At 46.0% G+C, this 23,510-nt stretch overlaps 2 protein-coding genes across 2 annotated transcripts in view; one reads left to right on the forward strand and one right to left on the reverse strand.

Moving 5' to 3' along the window:
- The window catches only part of LOC310874993 (nucleolar transcription factor 1-like), a 499,750-nt gene that overhangs the window by 26,689 nt on the left and 449,551 nt on the right, over nt 1–23,510 (reverse strand). The window lies entirely within an intron of this gene.
- ccdc186 (coiled-coil domain-containing protein 186) overlaps nt 1–23,510 on the forward strand; it is a 74,539-nt gene that overhangs the window by 11,759 nt on the left and 39,270 nt on the right. Inside the window, 6 exon segments of the mRNA XM_083786933.1 lie at nt 573–701; nt 5,799–6,011; nt 8,250–8,369; nt 18,387–18,491; nt 20,341–20,439; nt 21,445–21,531. Of these exon segments, the coding sequence (XP_083643059.1) occupies nt 573–701; nt 5,799–6,011; nt 8,250–8,369; nt 18,387–18,491; nt 20,341–20,439; nt 21,445–21,531 (753 nt within the window).

Raw genomic sequence — 23,510 nt, forward strand, 5'->3', positions numbered from 1 at the left:
CATAATGTGTCATTGTTCCCTGATCGCAAAACATTGTTTTGTGCAGATACCCTATAATACACTTATACTGAATGTTGGTTTGTTCACTGTTGAATGCAGAAAACAATGTTGCACATTAAGTTCATCATCTGGGGACCCCTCCATTTTTGTAAAAATGTGGGGACCCCCTTTCGAGGGTCGTGACCCCCAGTTTGAGAACCACTGCACTAGAGGTCCTGTTAAGCAGGTCACTGTGCAACCTGTTTCTATTTATAACCCTGTGGAATTCTGAACCACACCTTTATCGTGACACCTTTTGTTTTGACATACATGTTCTTTGTTAAATATGATATGATCTGGAATTAATGTTTCTCTGCCCTTCTCTCTCCTCCTCTCCCAACCTCTCCTTTCTCGTCCTCTCCTTTCTCGTCCTCTCCTCTCCTCTCCTCTCCTCTCCTCTCCTCTCCTCTCCTCTCCTCTCCTCTCCTCTCCTCTCCTCTCCTCTCCTCTCCTCTCCTCTCCTCTCCTCTCCTCTCCTCTCCTCTCCTCTCCTCTCCTCTCCTCTCCTCTCCTCTCCTCTCCTCTCCTCTCAGCTGGAGGGCAGGTTGGAGGAGCTGTTGAAGGAGCTGAGGGAGTCGAGGGACAAGCAGGTGTTTCAGGAACAGGCTGCTAAGGCAGCTCTGCAGCAGGTCCACAGAGACGCTGCCTACCGCCTGGAGCAGGTAAAAACCCACAAAAAGAGTGTTTGATTGGACACATCACAAAAAATGAAAAGCCCACAGGAATCGAACAGGGTGGTCCTCTACTAGTTTGTACCTGTAGAAGAATATGAGTTTTGACCTGGCTGTGAACCTGTATTATTTCTCTATGTAGACAGAATGGGTCATGGTCAAGTGTATTCAACTGCAGCACATAGCAGCAGGGTAAACAGAGCCTTCATTCAACATTTATTTTGCTCTTCTAGTAGAAGAACTGTCCTGAAAGCCCAAAGACACTTGCCAGTTATTGACTTTGGCAACCAAAGCAGCGTGACTCCACAGAGTCTGCATTCCTCTCTCGGGTTGGACAGCGGTCTTGTAGATCAGTGGGTTGGAATCCCCAGTTGGGTCTCCAAATGATTGGCTTAATACGCAACGTTGTATTCTCACTCTACAGTAAACAAACCAATACAGTACGGTATATGTTTTTTATATGTTTTATGATGTATACAATTTTAAATAATACTAATACTGCATAAAACGTTATTGGCAAACTATACTATAAAAATGGTCAAATATTGGGCAATTGCCAGATATAACATAAGTAAGAGGCACAAGCTCACAACGCCTTGCATTGCAAGGCGTAGTAAGCTTGTAGATCGGCTACTTTCACCATATTTCTCTGTGGAACCGAGTCAAACTAAATATGCCTCAACTCCTACAATAGAGGGTATGCGCATGCATAAAGTGAGTGGCAAATCGTGTGGTAAAGTGAGTGTCAAAGTGAGTTTAACGGCATTCAACGTCATTTAATGCATCGGATAGGACTTTTCTGTTTGGATGTATGGGCTGTCAAGGCCAGAAAGTAGTTGTTTGCCACTCAGTAGGTGTTTGCGCATAACTTCCGGGTATGATGATGATGTCCAAGTACTTGTCAATTCCAAGTGCTTGTCAGGGGTGGGGGGGGGGGGGGGGGGGGGGGGGACCCCCAGTCCAAAATGATAATTTTAGGGGCCCAAAAAGTTTGAGAACCACCGGGTATATACAGTATTCTTGTAGATCTGTGAGTTTTGCCAAATACACACTCCAGAATAGAGAGAAACATGAAGTCATTCTGCATTTAAAATCACAATTGTTATTTTCTTTGCTGCTAAAAAGTATCATAATATCATTTAGGCAGCGTTATGTCCAAAGCTACAAGCGGAACGGTCTCAGCACACTCTCGGCCACGTCGTTTGACCTATTGGCTTGTTCAGTGAACAGCAGAGAGACGAGCACATTTAATTATTTCCACCAAATCTGTAGGGTTAACACGGCACTGAGGCGCTTCCGGCTGCCGCCAACAGTCTGGTCACACTTTACAACGTTCAATATCACTGTTCAGTGGACCACAAAAAAGGAACATGGGGTTTAGCAGCGGATCTGGTTTCTTGGAAAGCTTTGCTTTAATGTCAGCACTCGTACTGAGGCTGCAGGCCTTCAGAACTGCAGTTCGGCTGTTTATGTCTGAAGGGATTAGCATTGAGATGGGCTGAGATCTATTGCACAATACTGCAATATCTCTGTCCAGTGTCCATTTTGTCTGTTACAGATAATACACACACACACACACACACACACACACACACACACACACACACACACACACACACACACACACACACACACACACACACACACACACACACACACACACACACAACTCTCACTTTGCACACAGACATTTTCTCACACTCTCTCTCTCTCTCACTGTCTTGCTAGAACCAACATAGTTGGCCAGACGTGAAGCAGCCAGGCCTGTCACAATTCTTACACAATCACGTCAACTATTTGAGATAATTTCAATGGTTTTTGCATAAATCATCATAATCGTTTCCACGTTTGCAAAATGATTTGTGTGACAATAAATTGTCAACTTAAATTTAGTGAAATGGTGACAGCCCTGGAAGCAGCAGGGTTTTGCCTGGCGTGCTGTTGGAACAGTGTGGGGTGACGTGTTGAGCGTGGGAAATGAACATAGATAGAGACAGAGAGCAGCTCTTCAATGACCCGTGCAGCGAGCAGCTGGGCCGCCATGGACATGATGATGGCTCACAGCAGGGGTTGTTTCTTTACCACTCACTTCACTTTTCCGCAGTGTCAGTTTTGTCGAACGAAACTATGACGGAAAATGTTCGTCGACTACCTGTTTTTTCCACTGACGAAAAGGACATAAAAACTAGGCTATGATGACTTTTTAACCCATTCAGGCCTGACGTTGAAAAAAGAAAAAAGAAAAAGTTTTCTAAATCATGAGAATTTCTGAAAGATTTTCAAAAATAGCAGACCTACAAGTTCATAGCGCGCCACTCGGTGGTGCGCTATGAGCCATTATCTCATATAATGAGTCATTATATGCCAGCTTGCATTACGTTTCTTTTTGCACCCGATCAACCGGAATAAAGCATAATCTTAAAGGTTTTATGACATTCATTTTCATTTATTTTTCTTTTTTCTTTTAGGTTTTATGACCTCAATTACACCCAAAAAACCTGAACTTTGAACATTCAGTGGATTTTCTGTGGTCTGAAGTTTTCTTTGGGTTTTTTTGGGCCTTTTGAGCTACAATGAAAACAGGCAACACAGTGAAACAGTGACATCTGCTGGCAAATCCCATTGACATATATGGGTGATGTCACTTACTGCCGGCAAATCAGAGCACCTGTTTGAGCCAGAAAACCCCAGATCACAGAAAATCTACTGAATGTTAAAAGTTCAAAATAAGAACAATTCCAAAACCTTTTTTTTAATGTCACAATCCCTTTAATAATAATAATAATAATAATCTTTATTGTCCCAAAGGATATTTGTCTTCACAAACTGTTCAACACCCACATAAAAAACAACACCGAGCACATAACACCAAGACAATACAAAAAACAAAAACAAAACATGAGGTCCCCACTGTGTACAGAACCATCCTATCGGCGGGGCAGTTTGTTTAATGCCTACTAAAACGGACCTTTTTCCATGGCAAGGTTCTGTATCTTTGTCCAGATGGCATGAGGTTAAAGAAGCGATACAGAGGATGATCAGTGTCATTTGATATCGAGAGTGCTAGTCGTGTGATGGCCTTATTGTTCATATCAGAAAGTGTGGGTGTAGGAAGTCCGATGATTTTGGAAGCAATACGGGTGAATGGTGATACTGAAAAGTTTGTTCCTATTAGGCATGGACAGTATGGTGTAGAAACATGCAGAACACAGTACAACAGAACAGGTTGAATAATGCTTTTGTACAATAATAGCAGAAGATGAGGAGCAACACATAATGATCTTAATTTACGGATTACATGGAGTCTTTGCTGAAAGCGTGACTGGATAGATGTAATGCGTTGATCAAACCTAAGTCTATTGTCCAGTGTGAGTCCAAGATATGTGAAGCTGTCGACCTGTTCTACTGTTTTACCATTAATGAGGAGTGGGTTAAGTCCAGTGTGGGTTGTTGTTTCAATGACCAGTTCTTTTGTTTTGACCACATTCAACTCTAGATAGTTGTCAGTGCACCACTGTGTGAAATGAGAAATGGTATTCTGATAGACCGTAATAGAGTTATTGTCATGGAGCAGTCCGAGAATGGCAGTGTCATCAGAGTATTTAAAGTATGTGATGTTAGTGGGTGAGGGGCTAATACAGTCATTTGTGTACAGAGTGTAGAGGAAGGGGCTGAGGACACAGCCTTGAGGGGCCCCTGTGTTGGTGATAGCAGTTGATGAAAATGATGTACCTACTTTAACTGTTTGTGGTCTATTGCTCAGGAAGCTGTGAGTCCAGTGTATGAGAAGTGGGGGGATGTTGAGCTGATGCAGTTTCTTGATCATATGATGGCGTTGAATAGTGTTAAAAGCAGAACTAAAGTCAACAAAAAGAATAGTGGCAAAATTGTCAGAATATTGTACCATTCAGTATTTTAGCTGTGATGGGAGCGCCCCCTCCTGAGATACTTCCGGGTCCTACTTTTGTGTCGCTTTTGTGTCCCCATGAAGTTATACTGTGACGCTCCGTCGGACTAAATCTGAGACAAAAACAACCACAAAAGTCAAATTTTACCGCTTTCCTTGCAACAACAAAGCTGCGCTGCTCTCCCAAATCTGGCTGTGGCAGGCCGTCTGCCCCACATGGAATACTATTCCATTTTTTATTTTATTTTGTCAACTAAATCCTCATTAATGCAAACTAGATTCAACATACTAAAGCCTGCACGCATTCTAAATATGCCCCCGAAGTATTTTACCGAGCAAATGGTCTGTTGCCACCTTCAATAATAATGATAATAATAGTTTTTATTGTCTCCACATCATATATTTTTGTTATCATGGACACTTGTACAAAACATTAATAATTCTACTCGAGTTGGAAGCATTAAGACCCATTTTAACCCTCAATGGCTTCCTTTCTGAAAAATAACGTCATTGTGAAAAGATTCACGCGTTTAGATATTCTATTTACAATGGCATGCGGACGGGAGCTGGTGCCACTTGGACCCGGACGTAACGTAGCACTACAAAATGACGTCGGACTTTAACCCATTCTGACCGGGCACCCATTTTGGTGTCGGCATCATGTTATGCTTTAGCTATTGAAAAATAGCAGATCTACAAGCTCATAGCGCGCCACCGAGTGGCGCGCTACGAGCTTGTAGGTCTGCTATTTTTTTAAAAATCAAAGAACTACTGAAATTTTTAGAATCTGATCTCGGGTCAGAATGGCTTAATCAGACCAGTGTGTGTCCAGTGGAAACCTCGTATGAATCTGATCTCAGGTCAGAATGGGTTAAATGCTGAATAGTGGGGGCTTTCTGTAGTCACGTATGCAGTCTCTACTCTCTTGTCTGCACACACTTTGGTTAGTGTCCCATTGGCCGTGGGGCTTAGTGTCCCTTTGGCCGTATAGGGCTAGTCTCCCATTGGCTTAGATTCCAGAAAATCATGACAATCTCGCCACTACATCGCTACTACTAGACAAAGTGACTAGAAAGTCCGATCATTGATCAGCTCTTGCAAGCCGATAAAAAACAAACGATAATAATCTTAAAGTGAGGATGTTTTTTTTCGTTTTCGTCATTGTGTGTGCATCTCTATAGGCCAATAAGAAGTGCGAGGAGGCGCGCCAGGAGAAGGAGAGCATGGTGATGAAGTACGTGCGCGGCGAGAAGGAGGCGCTGGACCTGCGGCGGGACAAGGAAGGCCTGGAGAAGAGGCTGAGGGAGGCCACGAGGGAGGTGGACCGCCAGGCACTCCGAGGCAACCAGCTGGCCCAGGAGAAAGGACGCCTGCAGCAGCTCTACGACGGCAAGGTCAGCTTCTTCAACTCATTCCCTCTGCCAGAATGGTTTCAGTCTGTGTTTCCATTCCCTGGCCAGAATGGTTTCAGTCTGTGTTTCCATTCCCTGGCAAGATCTTTCCAGCCGGAAAATCCTATTTTTGTAGACCGGCCCGGAAAACTCCTCGGCCGGAAACCAAAAAATTAGCAATGTATATTGAAGTATATAGCCGCTTGATGACAACAAAACAAGTGTGAGACAATTTAAAATACCCTCATGGTGCACGCTATCTCTGCGCGTCCTTTAATTGGTGAAGTTTAAGAACGGTTAACATGTATTTAATCAAATTGCATAACGTTTAACAAGTATTAGAGATTGAACTAGAAAGAGTGCCCTTCTGGGCACAGGTCTCCACCAGGAGGATAGGAGAGTGTGTGATGTTTGGCAAAATGTTTAGGAGTAATTTAAACATGTTTGTTTGGGTGTGTGTGTGTGTGACGTTTACATTGCCACAGCAAAAGTGGAACAAAACAATGAAAATTAGAGGTAAAAACACTTTTTGGCCAGTTATAGCGCCACCTTGAGGCTGAGTTGAAATTGTTCATGTGGCATTTCTTCCTCGGCCTAGTGGGAATGTGCGTGCACAATTTCACGGAAATCACGCGATGTGTTCATGATTTGCAGCATTTTGTTTGAAACTGAGCACTCCTGTGAACTTTGGAAGCCAATCTTAACCAATCAAGATGGAGTCTGAGAAATCTGAAAGACCCGTTTCGTTGAATGGCTCTGGGACTGTGTACCAATTTGCGCGATGTTTGGACAAAATCTGTAGGTGTACTGTGCAAAAACTTGTTTTGCACAAAGCGGCCTCCTGGTGGCGCTATAACAGGCCGTTCTGGAAATTTTGGGGCAGAGGTTCATCGTTGGCATCCAGGGAGTGTGTGTGCAAAATGTGGCATCGACCGGGTTAACGGTGCGGGAGATTAGCTGCTCACGGACACACACACGAACGGACACACGTACACACGGACGGACGGACGGAGTGCAAAACATACTCTCCCCCCATGCCTTCGGCCTGGTGGAGACAATAATAGAATGAATATAATGTGATCTCATGGGCGTCAAATTTCTTTCCCTTCCAGTTAAGTACAATCACCAATGTGGCAGGGCAAGAAGTCTGCGCAATTGGTCAAATTGGTCCCTCACCCATATATACTGTTTAACAATGCAAAAGGTGTATTCCGAAGAGTCATCGATTCTGTATGTCCCCTCCTCAGTAACTTCTGCTTTTCCTCAGGGTTATTTTATGGTCATGTAGAATATGGAACTGTGGTGACGCATGGACACTGAGGCCCCTATCCGGTAGTTTCCATCCATTTCTCAACACTTCCAGAGCATCAACTTAAGATCATTGTCCAATGCACACAATATGGGGGCTTTCGGTTCTGTGAGGGGAGACATTGTTACAGTATAATGGACAAACCGTATATACGTAATCATTTAGGTAAAAGGTTAAACATGTATAAACAATATCCTAAAATATTCATAATGTATAATAAAATTGTATTAATCAGTGTATTAATGGCGTAACTAATTGGCCTTTTTTAAGATTAAAGGTATATTCAGTGATTTCACTCAAAAAACCTTAGGTTTCGTTTTTGGCTGGGACCTAAGCCTTTCATCCAATCAGGATAGAGAGCCAAAAACGAAACCTAAGGTTTTTTGACCCCCAGGGGTTAACTGGGGACAGGGAGGAACTCCTTATGTCAGCACACTCTATAGTAGAGAGGATTATCAATAAGTGATATTTGAATTAAAGTGAAATCACTGAATATACCTTTAATGATTCAGACAATAATATGATTAACTGGGTATAATAATTGGATCTCTCAACCAACAAACCATCAATGTACAATTTACAATTTAGGCATTTAGCAGATGTAATGTTAGCCGCAATGTTTTTTTGAATTCACCCAAAACAAGTTATGAACCATGGATGAAGCTTGTTTTGATACAAAACGCAATCTGGGAAAATAATCCGATATAAATGGATTCTAAAAAATTCAGTTAACATTGAAGTGGAGAGAGGGGAACCTTTTCACTGCCAGACCATTTCCTGTTTTTTTTACCTCCAAATAAACGGACAAGGCCTCACCCCTAATGTGATGCTGTCCCAAGCAAGGCCCAGAACCTGGGAAACACTGCCTTACGTGTGTGTGTGTGTGTGTGTGTGTGTGTGTGTGTGTGTGTGTGTGTGTGTGTGTGTGTCAGGAAGGCGAGGTGAGCAGGCTGAGTCGAGATCTGGATAAGGCTAAGGAGGAGCTGAACTCGCAGCTCATCAAAATCAAGTGGGCTCAAAACAAACTGAAGAGTGAAGCCGACAGCCACAAGGTGAGACAACAACACTGCATTACCCAGAAAACCTAATAAAGCTACAACCCACTAGAACTACATCTAACAAACAAAGAGTGAAGCCCAAAGCGTAAATAGCTAGACACGCAATGTCCGGTTTATCTGCGTGAAGTGGGACACATTATTAGGAGACCAGAAGCAGCTTGGAGTCTAATCATTTCAATGGGAGTGAACACAGCTTCACTCCCATTGAACGTGAACACAGCTTCTGAACCATTCCTTAGCTCCATGGTCACTGAACTAAATATTAAAGTTTGAACCCAATCATCGCAAGATATTTCCACGATGTTCATACTAAAACATTGTGGAAATGTTTTTTTTTTGTGAGACAAATCAGGAGACAATTTACATTGTTATCAACCTTTCTCTATCCCAGTAACACACACTCGTGAGATTTGGGAAGATATCTGAAGAGTCCATTTGCAGGCTCTGTCCCCATAAGATGTTCTACAAACGGATAAACTGAGTTTCTATATGTGAATATAGTAGCAATTTCACAATTTGTGAGTTTCATTTATTGATAGATCAAACAATTGCTGACTGACGGACACTTCAATTAAATCATCAAATGCTTACCGCATCGTAAGAAAATGTACTTAATTGCAACTGGTAATTTCACTTTGATAGCCATTAATTCTACTGGATTGTATGTGGACTCATTTTTTGAGTGAGTATAACCCCCAGTGTTAATTTAAAATGAGATATTCCTCCAACTCTATCCCTATTCCGCGCTCTTATCATTGTACATCATCATGACGTAAAATAGACCCTATGCCCCTCATTTATCAATCGGGTGTAAAATCTGCCATAGATTCGAGTGCAGGTTCCGTAGTACACCCACGTCGCCACGGCATTTATAAAGTGATCGCAAACAGCTGATCCTTCCTTAATTTCGTTCCGATGTTAATAAATGTGACGGCTGAAATCTATCTGGCACGCCCTATGAAATCAAGCCTCGCCCTCGTTTTTGCGACATGAACGTTCTGCAATACGATCCTGAAACTGGTGGTTACGAACGTAACCCAGGTTATTTAAATAAAACTAGCAAAGCAACTCGCTTAAGGGAGATTGCGCCCTCTGGCGTGATCACAGAAGCATTACATCATACACTCACAAACAATGTAATTGGTTGGGTATGACCACATGGGCGCCTGACCCCTCCCTCTCTCACAGGTATCAGGCGCGTCCTACCATGTTGTCGCCATTCCAAGATAACATTGAAACTTCTCATGAGGCATGCTCACAAGAAGGGCGTTTTTGCGAGTTGCTTCACTAGTTTTATTTAAATAACCTGGGTTACGTTCGTAACCACCAGTTATTATTAAATTAAAACAGCGCTCAGCAACTCGCTTAAGGGAGACATAATGCACTCCCTTCTTGTTATCACAAAGTCCAGACCCAGAGTCGTATGGGTCCAGACCCACTGTTTGCAAGGTATATGAGAGTAGAAGATCTACCTCTCACATCAAAAAACCGCCTGACGGTCATCAACACGTCAAAGGCCATCGGAGTGTCAACACATCCCTCCAGGTTCTGACAGTCCATTACAGTTCCATAGAACGAGATTATCAGCACATCCCCTCGCCTACGGCGAGAGGGAGAGAGGAAAAACTGAACCTAGAGCCTGAGGAACCAAGGGACTCTTGTTCCTACTAAGAAGCTACACTTAAGACCGCACGCACCACTGGCGCCGCTGTCACATCCAGTCTGTAAAAGGTCGCAAAAGTTGAAGAGGACCCCCAACTTGCTGCGGTACACACATCCTGAATGGAAACCCCCTTACAAAGGGCCCAGGATGTCGCCATGCCACGAGTAGAATGCGCCCTCACCCTCAGTGAAGGCTGCAGCCCTTTACTCGAGTACGACCGCTCTATAGCTTCCACTATCCATTGTGAAATCCTCACTTTGGATACAGCCTTCCCCAAAGATCTGGGGCCCCAGGAGACAAACAGTTGTGTCGTCTTCCTGTCAGTCGCTGTCCTATCCATATAGACTCTCAGAGCCCTTACCGGGCACAGAGTATGTCTCCTCTCATCCTCCACAGAGGCAAAAGGAGGCGGACAGAATTCCACCAAATCCACTGGCACGCGATCGGCCAGTTGGTTCTTGGGCACGAATGCAGGGTTCGTCCGGAGGACCACCCTCGTCCTATTATCGGAGAACCGAGCACACTCCTCGCTCACCGAGAAAGCGTGGATGTCACTGACCCTCTTAGCAGTCACCAGTGCCAACAGCAGTGCCGTCTTTAAAGACAGGAACTGTAGCCCCACTGTCTCCAACGGTTCAAAAGGTGGCCTGGACAGGGAGTCCAACACCAGAGCCAAATCCCACGTAGGGACCACTGACTTAGGTACTTGAAGGAGGCGGGAAGCCCCAGTCATGAACCTACGCACTAAAGGGTGTTTCCAGGCGGTGTCATTGTCAAAACCGACGTGACAGGCCGAAATGGCCGCCAAGTACACTTTTATAGTGCTGAAAGCCAATCCCTTGTCCATCAAGCTCTGGAGAAAAGTCAAAATGACCCTTACTGACGCCTGAAAAGGGACCGCCCGTTCCCGTAAACACCACTCCTCAAATGCGCGCCATTTCCCATCATAGGCTGTCCTAGTTGACTGGGCTCTAGCGCTCTGAATAGTGTCGATAACACTCTGAGGAAGGCCCTCGGCATCGAGATTCATCCGCTCACGGGCCAGACCCACAGGTCTAGGTCCTCTGGTCGGGGATGAAATATCTCTCCTCCCGCCTGCGTCAGGAGATCCCTGCGTAGCGGAAGCTGCCACGGGTGGTCGTATAGTAGAGGAGTAATCTCTGACCTCCACGAGCCCCATGCTGGCGCCACCAGAATCACCGACAGACCCTCGGTCCTCACCCTCTCCAGGAGGGGAGGGATCAGTGACAGAGGGGGGAAAGCATACAGCCGTCCCCTGGGCCAATCGTGTGACAGAGCATCCAGGCCCAGAGGCGGCGTGCCTGCTATGGAGAAGAACAGCGGACACTTCGCGTTCCCCTCCGAGGCAAAAAGGTCCACCCGTGCCCCGTGGTAGACCGAACCTGTCCCAGATCTGAGCAGCTACTGCGTCGTGCAGGGACCACTCTGGACCCGCCTCTGGACAGAAGGTCCGCCCCCAGGTTCCGAACCCCCGGGACATGGGAGGCTCTGACCGACCTCAGTCGTTTGTGACACCATAGTGTCAGCCGATGAGCCAGTGCATGCAGCGTGTCGGACCGAAGTCCGCCCTGCTTGTTTATGTAGCACATGGTCGTTGTGTTGTCTGTCCTCACCAGGACTTGACAACCTCTGATCAGCGGTTCGAAGTGTCGTAGGGCCAGAAAAAACGCCATCAGCTCCAAATAGTTTGTGTGCCGCCTTCTGACTGGCGTGCCACACCCCCCTGGCAGCTCTGCCTTCGTGGGTGGCCCCCCAGACCATCAGGCTGGCGTCCGTGGTGATTATCTTCCTCGAGACTACTAGACCTATGGTCACGCCCTCGGAAAGAAAACACCTGTCTTTCCACCGTAGTAGAGCCAAAGTACATTCTCGTTGTACTATGACTGAACGATGTTGATGGTGCTCCGGTATCCTCAGTGATCGCATCCATCTCTGAAAGGGTCTCATGTATAACCTGCCTAGCCGTATAACGGTTAAGGCCGCCGCCATGAGACCAGCCATCCTTTTGCACGTCCGGAACGGGACCCTGCGTCCCACTCGGAACAGTGAAGCACACGCCATGACTGAGTTCACTCTCTCCTCTGACAGGCGAGCTGTGAACGATACCGAGTTCAGTGTCATGCCTATGAAGTCTATAGACCTTGTCGGCATTAATACGCTCTTCTCGTAATTTATGTTGAAACCCAATGAAATAAGGTGACTCACCACCCATTCGGTGTGTAGTTCCGCCTGTTGTTGTGAGTCCGACATGGTGACCCAGTCGTCTATGTAACATGCGATGCGGATCCCCCGCTGTCTCAGGGGGGCAATTGCTGCTTGCGTATATTTCACGAAAACCCTGGGACTCAGGGACATTCCAAAAGGCAGGACTAGGTATTCGTAAACCCGTCCCTCGTACCCGAAACGCAGGAACTTCCTGTGTGGTGGGTAGATTGGAATGTGGAAATAAGCGTCCTTGAGGTCTATACTGGTGTAATAGTCTCCCTGACGCATCATGCGCAACAGCGCCGCATTTGTCAACATCTTGAAACGGAATCTGTTGAGGTATTTGTTTAGAGCACGTAAGTCCAGTATAGGACGCATGCCCCCCCCCCCTTTCTTTTTCACCAGAAAATACCTCGAGTAGAATCCGTTCATGCTCTGGTCCGTGGTCACTTCTTGAATAGCCCTTTTGTCCAATAAGGAGAGTATTTCCTCCCGTAGGATGACGGCTGCCTGCCCATTCGCTTGAGAGAAATTTATTTTCTCGAACGTGGGAGGCTCCGCGGAGAATTGCAGTTTGTAGCCCCTCGAAATGGTCTTTAGGACCCAGGGGTGTGCTCTGCATTCTTCCCATTTTGGAAAGCACCGAGCAAGCGGGCTCAGCGTCACTGTACCGCCGGGCGGGGTTTTTCCCTAGCTTCCTTCGAGCGGAGAACGTCCGTGGAAGTTTGCTGCCCTCTACTGGGCTGAGGCCGGAGAGAATTCCGGCGTGGTGGTCCCGTCGAACAGCAACAAGGCCCAAAGGCCTTGCTACTGAAGCCTCGGGATAAATTTTGCCGTGGCGGCCCCGTCGAACAGCAACAAGGCCCGAAAGCCTTGTCGCCGAGACTATGTTTTGTTCTACTGTCGCGGGACGCTTTAGCGTACAACCGTGCAGTAGACTCATACCCTTCATATTCTGGCAATGATACAACATGTTTTGTTTCACACAAATCTTTATTGTACTTACGGGAGCAGGAGGAAATACAGTATTTTGCATAGTTATCTCTGGAACATTTGCAACAACAACACTGTGGAAAGGTGCATGACACGCGACATTTTTCGCTAAAACGTCCTGTTCTATCAACCTTCTCCTTTTTCTCTCCGCCGGCGTGAAGCCCGTGGCCACTCCGCAAAAACCCAGAACGTGGGGTAGATGGGAGACATTGTCCGTTGTCCCCCGGAGGCGCCGCTGACTGTTATTTACGCTGCTGGTTGTTGCCAGCCTGCTTATTGCCTCCTCCGCGGCGCTGCTGTCCGGCGCCCGGTGAGGCCGACGGCTTTCTGAAGCCTTTGTTGTCTTTCTTGTGGGGCCTGTGGCGACCCGCTGAGGTAGAGGGGGCCCTTCCCGCCTCGGGGGCCTTGAAAACGGGTCTGGACTCACAATCGTATGACCTCTTCTTGTCGCGGTCGTAAGTCCGGCCAGCAGGCGATTTGAAAGGTGGCTTCTTGGGCTCCGTAGGGAGGTAGGCGTCGAGCGCCTCGTCTTTGGTCTTATCCGTCTCCAGGCGGGCCGTCAGGTTGGCCATGGTCCCCGAGAACAGCGGCTGATCCAGAATAACGTTCCTCTCTGCTGTGGTGAGCTGTGGAGAATAGTTGAGCCAACGGAACCTTTCTAGGATCACGATGCCAGCCATGGCCTGGCCAGTCAGACCAACGTTGTACTTAGTGAGGCGCATGATTTCTTTATGAATGCGTCTCAGCTCTGCCATGTTGTCCGGTGTCAGAGCGTCTCCTACTTTCTTCAAAATGTAGGTGGCCGATCCCTGGAGCAGGGATATTGCGTTCATGGCCTTGGCCGTCTTGGTCAGGGACTCTTCTTAGCGACAGCGGACATGTCCTTGTCGATGGGGAGGACAAATGTAGGGTCCTCCTTTTGAGACGCTATTTTCCCGCGGAGGAGATGTCTAGCTACTCTCTTATCCATCGGCGGCACAGCCTCCAAACCGGCGTCTTTCATTCCTGCGCAGTCCAGGTCTCTCTTATGTTCGGGGGGGAAAGTGAAAGAGCTGGGGGCTTTCCAGGATAGCCCGAGTATGCGAATCGAAGCCTTTGGCTAGCAGCTGTCTCTGGCGAGGTTTCTCTTCCTCGTCGTCGAGTTCGTCCCACATGGTGCCGTCCTCCGCCACTTGTGGGACTTCCTCAGCATGCCAGCTTGCACCTCACCGTGGCTTTTTTTCAAACCTCCATGAGACTGGAGGCGTCCATGCTAGTGGCGCACTCGGGGGTTGTGCTTCGGTGGGGGCCGTGATCGTAGCCTCGGCTCGTGGCTTAGCCGTGGTCTGGGGTACGGTGTCAGTCGGAGGTCAGTTTTAGCTGCGGAGCGCCTCTCCATTCCGGCCAGGAGGGTAGCTCTGAGCCGCTTCTCATCCCGAGACGCGGCCTCCGCCGCTTCCTCGTCACCGTCGGAGTCAGAGGATCCCGTGTGAGACCCCGAGCAGTCGGATCTGTTACACGTGGAGCCTGAACTCTCGTCGTCGTCCTCGCCCTCCTCCTCCTCTCCCAAGGATTCCCCTGCGTCGTGAGCGGCGCCGGGGTGTCCTTTCTTCGGCTTTGGCGGGCCCTCCGAGGGCCTCGCTCGCTGGCGGGGGGGGAGTGGTCGAGGTCCGCTGCTCCATCGTCGGGGACTGCGGCCGAGGCTTCAGCGCTTGCTCGACCGGATCCCTCGGCGGTAGGAGGGTCAGCGTAGTCACTTTCGGAGTAGCGGGAAGGGGAGCGAGCGTGCCTCTCACACTCCTTTGCGAGCCCCTCCATGTCCCGCACGTGGTCGCGAATCCAGGCCTCACTGCGTGAAGTGAAGCAGGCTTCAGCCCTGACTAGCCTACGGGCTAACCGGGGCTTGGGGATGTTGGTGCAGATAGAGCTTTGCCCAGGATTGTGGACGGCGTCCACGGCATGCTCTAAACAGAGGCACTTCTCGCATTCCTCGTGTGCGTCCTCCACAGACATCCATCTCGGACAGTTCTCACATTGTTTCTGTGGAACCGGGGCCGCGGCGTCGGATTTAGCCTTCCGTCGACGACGCCGGGACACCGATTTGGATGCAGGTACAGCATCAGACATGGCTCTTCGCAGGCCGCTGCCGTTGCTGGGCTATCAAATGGCAACGTTCCACGTCTCCAAGTGATAGTAGTAGAAAACTAATTCGAGCAATTTCCCAAAGCCATGAAATTAGTGTAGTAGTAGTAGTTCGTTTTCGTAAAACCGCAAAGTAGAAGCTGTTCTCAGTGTTGTTTGTGGTGCCAAGATCCCCTCTTGTCCGGTAAACGTTACTTAAGAAAGCTCTAGACTTTGTAGCATGCTCCTTCTCACGTGAGAAGATTCAATAGAATGGCGACAACATGGTAGGACGCGCCTGATACCTGTGAGAGAGGGAGGGGTCAGGCGCCCATGTGGTCATACCCAACCAATTACATTGTTTGTGAGTGTATAATGTAATGCTTCTGTGATCACGCCAGAGGGCGCAATCTCCCTTAAGCGAGTTGCTGAGCGTTGTTTTAATTTAATAATAACCATGGTTACAGGAAAAAAAGTTTCGCTGGCTTGCCTTGCTGCCCCCTTTCTCATACACACACACAGACGCACGCAGGCACACGCAACTTGCAACTTGTTGTATCTTAAATAAATAAACCTGCATGAATTAAATAAAGCTGTCTGTTTCTCCTCTCGCTTTGCTTCCCTTGCTGCCCGCCTCACCCCCCCGCACGCACGCACATATCGCAATTTGCAAGCAACTTTCACGGTGTTGTTAGTTGTATATTAAATTATTAAAGTCTTTTAAATTTAATATACAACAAGATATATTAGTGAACGAAAACCTGAACCTGTGAACCATGAATTAAATAACAAATAGGCACACACACACGTTGCTGTTTTGCATAGGTGCTATCCTGTCCTGTCTGTCTGTCTCTCTCTATCACTGTGGTCCGTCCGTGACCAACTGACCATGCACGTTCGACAGTCTATTTAGATTGCCTCGCAGTCGCCAGTCGCTGCAGTGGCTGGGCTGTGGACTGTCATTATATGAATGTGCAGCCGTATAGCCTCATGTGGCTCAGTGGCTGGCACGGGGGTGGTGGGCTGGCTGGGTAGCCTAGTACCTATCTCCGATGCGGTTCCCACTTGCGCTGGCACGGTACATTTGGCATTCGAGCGACGCGTCGGGTTTATTAAACGAGGAGGAGATTGCACATACCGTAACTCCAGAAAGACATCGGCCTGCTGTAGATTAGGCTACAGTAGGCTACCCACGTTGGGACTCTCCACAACTGCAGCACTGCACTGCACTATACTCTCCAACGTCCCGTCATGGAAATATTTCAGCACAGACAGCCCAAATCCTCGCATGTATGCGCTCATGCAAAACACTGTTTAAATGGCTTAAGCATTTAACTTGCAACATTGTTTTTAATTGCGCGATTTTATCTCCTACTATTTTCATATGACACAAAGACACATCGTTGATCTATTCCTTTACTTTTTATTTTTTACATGTAGCCCATATACATAAAAAAAATTATGAGTGAATACATATATGTTTAGATGCCTGTGACAGCCTCTCAGCTGGTCAAACAATGCTGCTCCGCTGTTCTACGACAGAAAAACTGGTGAGGACAAAGCGTACGACAGCTCCCGACCAGACGTGACTTTTTGTCCTACTCAAGTTCAATTTCAAGCTTTGGCGGAAATGGTAAATGCCGAAAATGTCGGTAATTTCGGCGTGCACCCACCCATACTTTGGCGTACGCACGGTTGATAAATGAGGGCCTATGCCTATATGCTCAGACACTATGACGTAAAATTCTCCATTCATTGTCAATGGGAATTCAATGTTTGTGTAGGACAAAAATAAGCCGATTTGCTCAGACACATACAGTATGACGTGAATTCTCCATTCATTGCCAATGGAAATGTAATGTTTGTGTAAGATGAAGATCTACACTAATAGCTGAATATAGCACCCCTCAAAAACGAAATAAAGTGACGTGCACTTTTGGATAGTTCAGTCCCTGTCCCTCTATCATTGTCTCTGCACGTACATTATTATCTGACGTGTTTCTAATTAACGGCAGTTCAGTAAACGTTCAACACAGAACGTGCTTTTCAACTCGGCCAATAAATGAGAGGGAGGTGGTGGCCGATAACGTTTCCCCATCAACGTTCTGGTTATTTTTTTGGATTTCTTTTTTAAATGCGCTGTCGCAAAATGACATGATTGTTTATTTACTCAGATGGGTCCTAATGGGCCGCTTGTCGCTGTGAGGAAATGGCTTTTGCAACTTCCTCATTACAGCCACACAGAAATAAGAGCGAAAAGTAATGGTTGTGTGTGTGTGTTTTTCTATTAGTATACTTGTGTGAGGCCCAATTTTCGCCAGTGCTTATCCCTAAACTGCTTTTTTTTCCTCTTTCTTTTAACTATTAAAAACAAAGTTTGATTAGTTAAAATAGTCTATCTGCAAAGTGTCGAAGTCGATCGGCTAGTTGAACAATTCTAAAATGTTTTTCAAAATGGTAAAAAAAAAGAAAATAGGCAAAGAAGTTTAGGGATGATGGGTAATGGGTCGCACTTTTATTTCTATAATATGATTTGAACGGGTAACGCACCATAAGACAGAATAAATGTTATCTATTAATAGGGCCCCAACTGTCCCCACAAGTAAGAATTGGACATTGTGAGGACCATTGTCCTGGTGCTCACAGGACAAATGGATGTTTTGAGCTTAAATATGAGTTTTAGACTACTTTTAGAGTTAGAAGAATCCGTTTGGGCTTAGGGTTAGAAATGGCCTGATTTACACTTAGTTGTGTGCTGGTGTCCTGCACCAAAAGAAAGTCATTCACGAGCCCACATTGCGTCGTTTTGACGTTAGGCTTACGATTAAAAAAATGACATTAATAAAATCACTGTCTTCAAATGTTCATGTATGAAGTATGGTGATACAAACGTGTGTGTGTGTGTGTGTGTGTGTGTGTGTGTGTGTGTGTGTGTGTGTGTGTGTGTGTGTGTGTGTGTGTGTGTGTGTGTGTGTGTGTGTGTGTGTGTGTGTGTGTGTGTGTGTGTGTGTGCGCGCGCACATGCGTAGGAGACTAAAGACAAGCTGAAGGAAACCACGGCCAAACTGGCTCAGGCTAAAGAAGAGACGGAACAGATCCGGAAGAACTGCCAGGACATGATCCGTACCTACCAGGTGTGTGTCCTGACCATGTGTTTGGTGTGTGTGAGAAGATGGCAGATCTACAAGCCCACCCCACACAGTATTAAGATGTGGCACTTTGTGCGCTCGTAGATCTGATACGTTTGAACTCAAAAGTTGCCTCATGGGGGTTCTTGCTCTCAATCTTTTCAGATGAGGGTCCCAGGCATAGACTGTAAAAAATATGGACAAAGCGTTCGCCGGGTCTAACATGAACGTAAAATGAAGCCTGTAATAATATGGTTGTAAGTCGCCATCTTTCTAGATCCGTTTGGTACCAGCTGGCCATTGGCTGGCTCCGTTTTGGACCAGCTGGCCATTGGCTGCCCAGACAACGAGGCGGGACTTCCCCCCTTCTTCTCCGTTGGTTTTTATTTTGACTCGAGTGGGAGGGGAATCCCGATCATAGACTGTAACGGTAGCCACGCCCCTCAGAACATACGCGATGGTTTTTTTTCTTTATGGTCATTTTTTTAATTAATGGGACCATAATTTTTCAAAAAGAATATTATGACATTAGAAATTAGACTTTAAACTAGTGACTGGAAGAAGAAAGTATTCATGACCATGTTTATTAAGGTAATACAGTCTAGGTGAAGTTGGGCCAAAATACATGGGCCTCTATGGAGCTATGGGGCTTTTTGGGTCCAGTCCAGCGCCACAACAGGCCATTATATGAACTACCGATTTCAAATGAGGCTTCACGAAATATCTGGCTGACTGCCCCCCTGGTCCAAGGTCTAATCCGTTTCAATTTGACATAGATTATGTTCAGTGTTTTTCGCCATGGTTTCTAGTGGTGCCAGCAGTTTTCCGTTTGACCTTAAGATGGCAGCAAAGAGTTGTCTGCAATGTCTGTCTCTTATTGTTAGATTGTGTCAATGAGCATTTCTCAGAGAAAGTCATGCTTCATTCATCGGCCAGTGCACAACACTGCCGCCATTCATAGAACAAACATCATGTTGAACCACATTTCCTCAATGACACATGACCTGTAGTATGTATGGCTTAGTTCTTAGTTCTAAATCCTAAAAGAAAGGTGATATGACCTGTTTGGCAGAATAAACACAGGCATCCAAAACCGAGGATTAAAGCAAACAATGATGTATCTCACGAAGCCTCGCTCTGTGTTTCCTCTTCATCCTAAGCCTATGTTGTATTGTAATTCCCATGGAAGATGCCTCTGAACATGTATTCTATTGCTATTTGATTTCACTTCAAATAATCTTTACAATGTAGGCATTTAGCAGACGCTCTTAATCCAGAGCGAGTTACAGTAAGTAAGAGCAACACATGGTAATACATCACATATATAGAAATAGTCATCAAGGATCATATCAAGCAAGCTGAGAGCATAACATCCGTCTAACAGTAGAATATCAATTCTGTACAATGAAACTACTGTATGAGTATACACTTACACTATAGAGTCTCATGTCTACCGTACATAACATGCTATCTACAGTAAATTACATAAGTAAGGTCGTTGAGGCTAGTGCAGTCTTTAATCTTATAAAGAATGACTGAAATCAGTCGTGGCAACTCAGAACATTAGTCCATGCTAAACACACAGTAAAATGCTCCGTTAACTGAACTCGCAGGAGTGTTAAAATGTAGCCAGATATCACCGAGGGTCCATTTGGGTTACATTTGTTCACTCTCGCGAGTTCAATTAAAACTTAGTAGTTTACAGTGTTGAACACAGCCAGGGACATGTTGTCCGGATTTGAAAGCCGACTTTGTGTAAACAGTCCCGACTGATCAGCAAATTGGAGTCATCCTGACCGTAATGAAAACTAAATGTTTTATTTATGCGTTGATGTTTTTTCCATTTCTTTTTCAGGAGTCTGAGGAGATAAAGTCCAATGAGCTGGACGCTAAGCTGAGAGAGACCAAGGGACAGCTGGAGAGGAACAGGCAGGAGCAAACGGACATATTAGAGGTAAAAATCACTCGTAGTGGTCCTCAACCTTTTCTGGCCGCAAACAGGTCTTAAATAATCCTATTTGAACTGGGGACCCCCCCCCCCCCCCCCCAAAATAATCATATTTGAACTGGGGATCCCCCCCCAAAATAATCATATTTGAACTGGGGATCCCCCCCAAAATAATCATATTTGAACTGGGGACCCCCCAAAATTATTGAACCCACGCTGTTAACATTGTCCTTTGTAATTTTCTCATTTGTTGCTCACACACACAATTAAATTCAATTCAATTTAAATTCAATAAAAAAAGATTCAACACACACACACACAGACACAATGTTAATTTTGTCGACTAAAAAGCTGTGAAGAAAAAGCTGTGATGATTAAAATCTAAAAATAAATGTACTGACTATTCCGTCAACAATTAAAGGCTAGACGAAAATAGCCTGTCTACAAACAAGATCGGCAATTTTCGGCACACGGCTAGTGTGCCGAAAATAAGTATAAATTAAAACTACACTGGAACTACATAAATATTTGCTGTCAACGCTATTGCTATTGGCACTATCTTACGTTTGGCACATTTGACTGTCAAGTTCAGCCTCCAAGAAGAAACCCTAAATACAAAGGGAAGACATCATTGCACAACAACCACACCAGTTAGTTTAGTTAGTTAGTTAGTTAGTTAGTTTCATTTATTGTCCACGTGTGGAAATTTGTCTTCGGTCTCAACAACAGTAAAAAACAAACAGCAACAACAAACAGTAACAACACTTACACAGTGGCAAATACATTGAAGTACTGTCACCTCATAAACACATGAAAAACTGGAAACAATTCAAAAGTCACACCGGTGTGAAGTGAGGGGTGCACTTGTCTTCGTACGTCATCCATTCATTGTCAATGGGAATTTGTGTAGTACGAAAATAGCCGATCTGATCTGCTTGCACCACATTTGTAGCCTTTGCCGCTGCTAGTGTGAAGTGAGATGATGGATGATGATGACGTCACTGTACACAGGTTCACAAATTGAAGGCCAAAGAGCTAGACGACCTGAAGAGAACCTACAAAGAAGGCATGGATGAACTGTGTACCCTACGCACCAAGGTGAGCAGTGCTGTGTGTTTGTTTTTGTTTTTGTTTTTAACTACAACTATACAAAGTTGGCAGCCGCGTCCTGTTGGTGCTTATGGGCAGCACTTCACGCACGTCGACACTGTGCTGCTACGCTTTCGCAACCTGTGTGTGTGTTGGGCTTTACAGCTATTGACACGCCTCTAGCTTGGCCTTGTTAGCTGAACATGTTTCTAAAATAACTCCTTGAAAGTGGGTGGGACAACAAAGGTGACCTAGATATCGCCTCTGTCGGGTGGAAAACTCACATGTCCAACACTGGCTATTATCCGTAGCTCTATCTCTAATCCCTTCCCCAAAGGACCACTTCACCCCTTTTCAACCTACCTTCATATAATTGGTCCTCACTAATGTCCATGATAAAATGCCCCATATTTTTCGGTTTCGGCCTGGGTCTCATGGGGGAGGGCCAGTTGAGAAACCCATCCACCCGTGACGACATCGATGGGGAATCCAAGCTAATAGAAATTGCAGGCTTTCTATTCTTGAAAAGTTGCAATGCGATAATGGAAGTCATCGTTCTCACGATAATAAAAAAATATCTCTATTTTATCTATAGATAAGTTGAAAAGTGGTGGTGGTTATGGAGTTACATTTGTCTCTTTATTAACCAAACAAAAGAAAAATTAACCAAACAAAAGAAAAACATTTGAGAGAGAAAAAATCTAAACAGAACAAAAAACTATTTTTAATTCAAACAAATTAAAAACGCAATCAAAAAATATATTTGCAAGCAAAAAAAAAAAAGATTTGAAAGAAAAGAAAAAATAATTGAGAACAAAACTTTAAAAAATTAAAAAGAAATTAAATTAAAAAAAATTAAAAATTAAAAATTAAACTACATAAAACAAAATACTTACTAAATGTTTGGGTAATAATAATATGTGTTGTGCTAAATAAAATGTTTTTAATGTTTTTTTTCCTTCGTTTGCGAATGAAAGTTTTTTTTTTCTCATTGCAAAACGCCTTCTCTCTCAAAACCTATGTCTTTGGTCTCGATTTTTTTTTTCTCTCTCAAAACCTATGTCTTTGGTCTCGATTTTTTTTTTTTCTCTCTTGGATTATTTGTGTGAGGGGTGAAAGTTCAGAAGGCGGGTCCTACGCTGAAAAGATGTAAGACACCTCTCCATTGGCCACTGTCTTAAACCCTTGCTTAGGGTGCAAATCTCAACTGTTTTGGACGGGGGTGGGCTCGTTGGAATCGTGTCGCCCCCCTGGGGGCGTCTTTGGGGGGATCAAGGTTCAGGGACCCCCAGGGACCCCCTGGGACCCCCCAGGGACCCCCAAATGGTAACTCTGTCATTTCTCAACCGTTTTTGACGGGGGTGGGCTTGTTGTGATTGTGTCGCCCCCCTGGGGGCGTCTTTGTGGGTCTCAAGGTTCAGGGACCCCCAGGGACCCCCCAGGGACCCCCCAGGGACCCCCAAATGGTAACTCTGTCATTTCTCAACCGTTTTTGACGGGGGTGGGCTTGTTGTGATTGTGTCGCCCCCCTGGGGGCGTCTTTGTGGGTCTCAAGGTTCAGGGACCCCCAGGGACCCCCCAGGGACCCCCAAATGGTAACTCTGTCATTTCTCAAATGTTTTGGACCGGGGTGGGCTCGTTGGAATCGTGTCGCCCCCCTGGGGGCGTCTTTAGGGGGCTCAAGGTTCAGGGACCCCGAGGGACCCCCAGGGACCCCCCAGGGACCCCCAAATGGTAACTGTCATTTCTCAACCGTTTTTGACGGGGGTGGGCTTGTTGTGATTGTGTCGCCCCCCTGGGGGTGTCTTTGTGGGTCTCAAGGTTCAGGGACCCCCAGGGACCCCCCAGGGACCCCCAAATGGTAACTCTGTCATTTCTCAAATGTTTTGGACCGGGGTGGGCTCGTTGGAATCGTGTCGCCCCCCTGGGGGCGTCTTTAGGGGGCTCAAGGTTCAGGGACCCCGAGGGACCCCCCGGGACCCCCCAGG

The sequence above is a fragment of the Protomyctophum parallelum genome (genome assembly GCF_964188405.1).
Source record: "Protomyctophum parallelum genome assembly, chromosome: 17".
Taxonomy (NCBI): domain Eukaryota; kingdom Metazoa; phylum Chordata; class Actinopteri; order Myctophiformes; family Myctophidae; genus Protomyctophum; species Protomyctophum parallelum.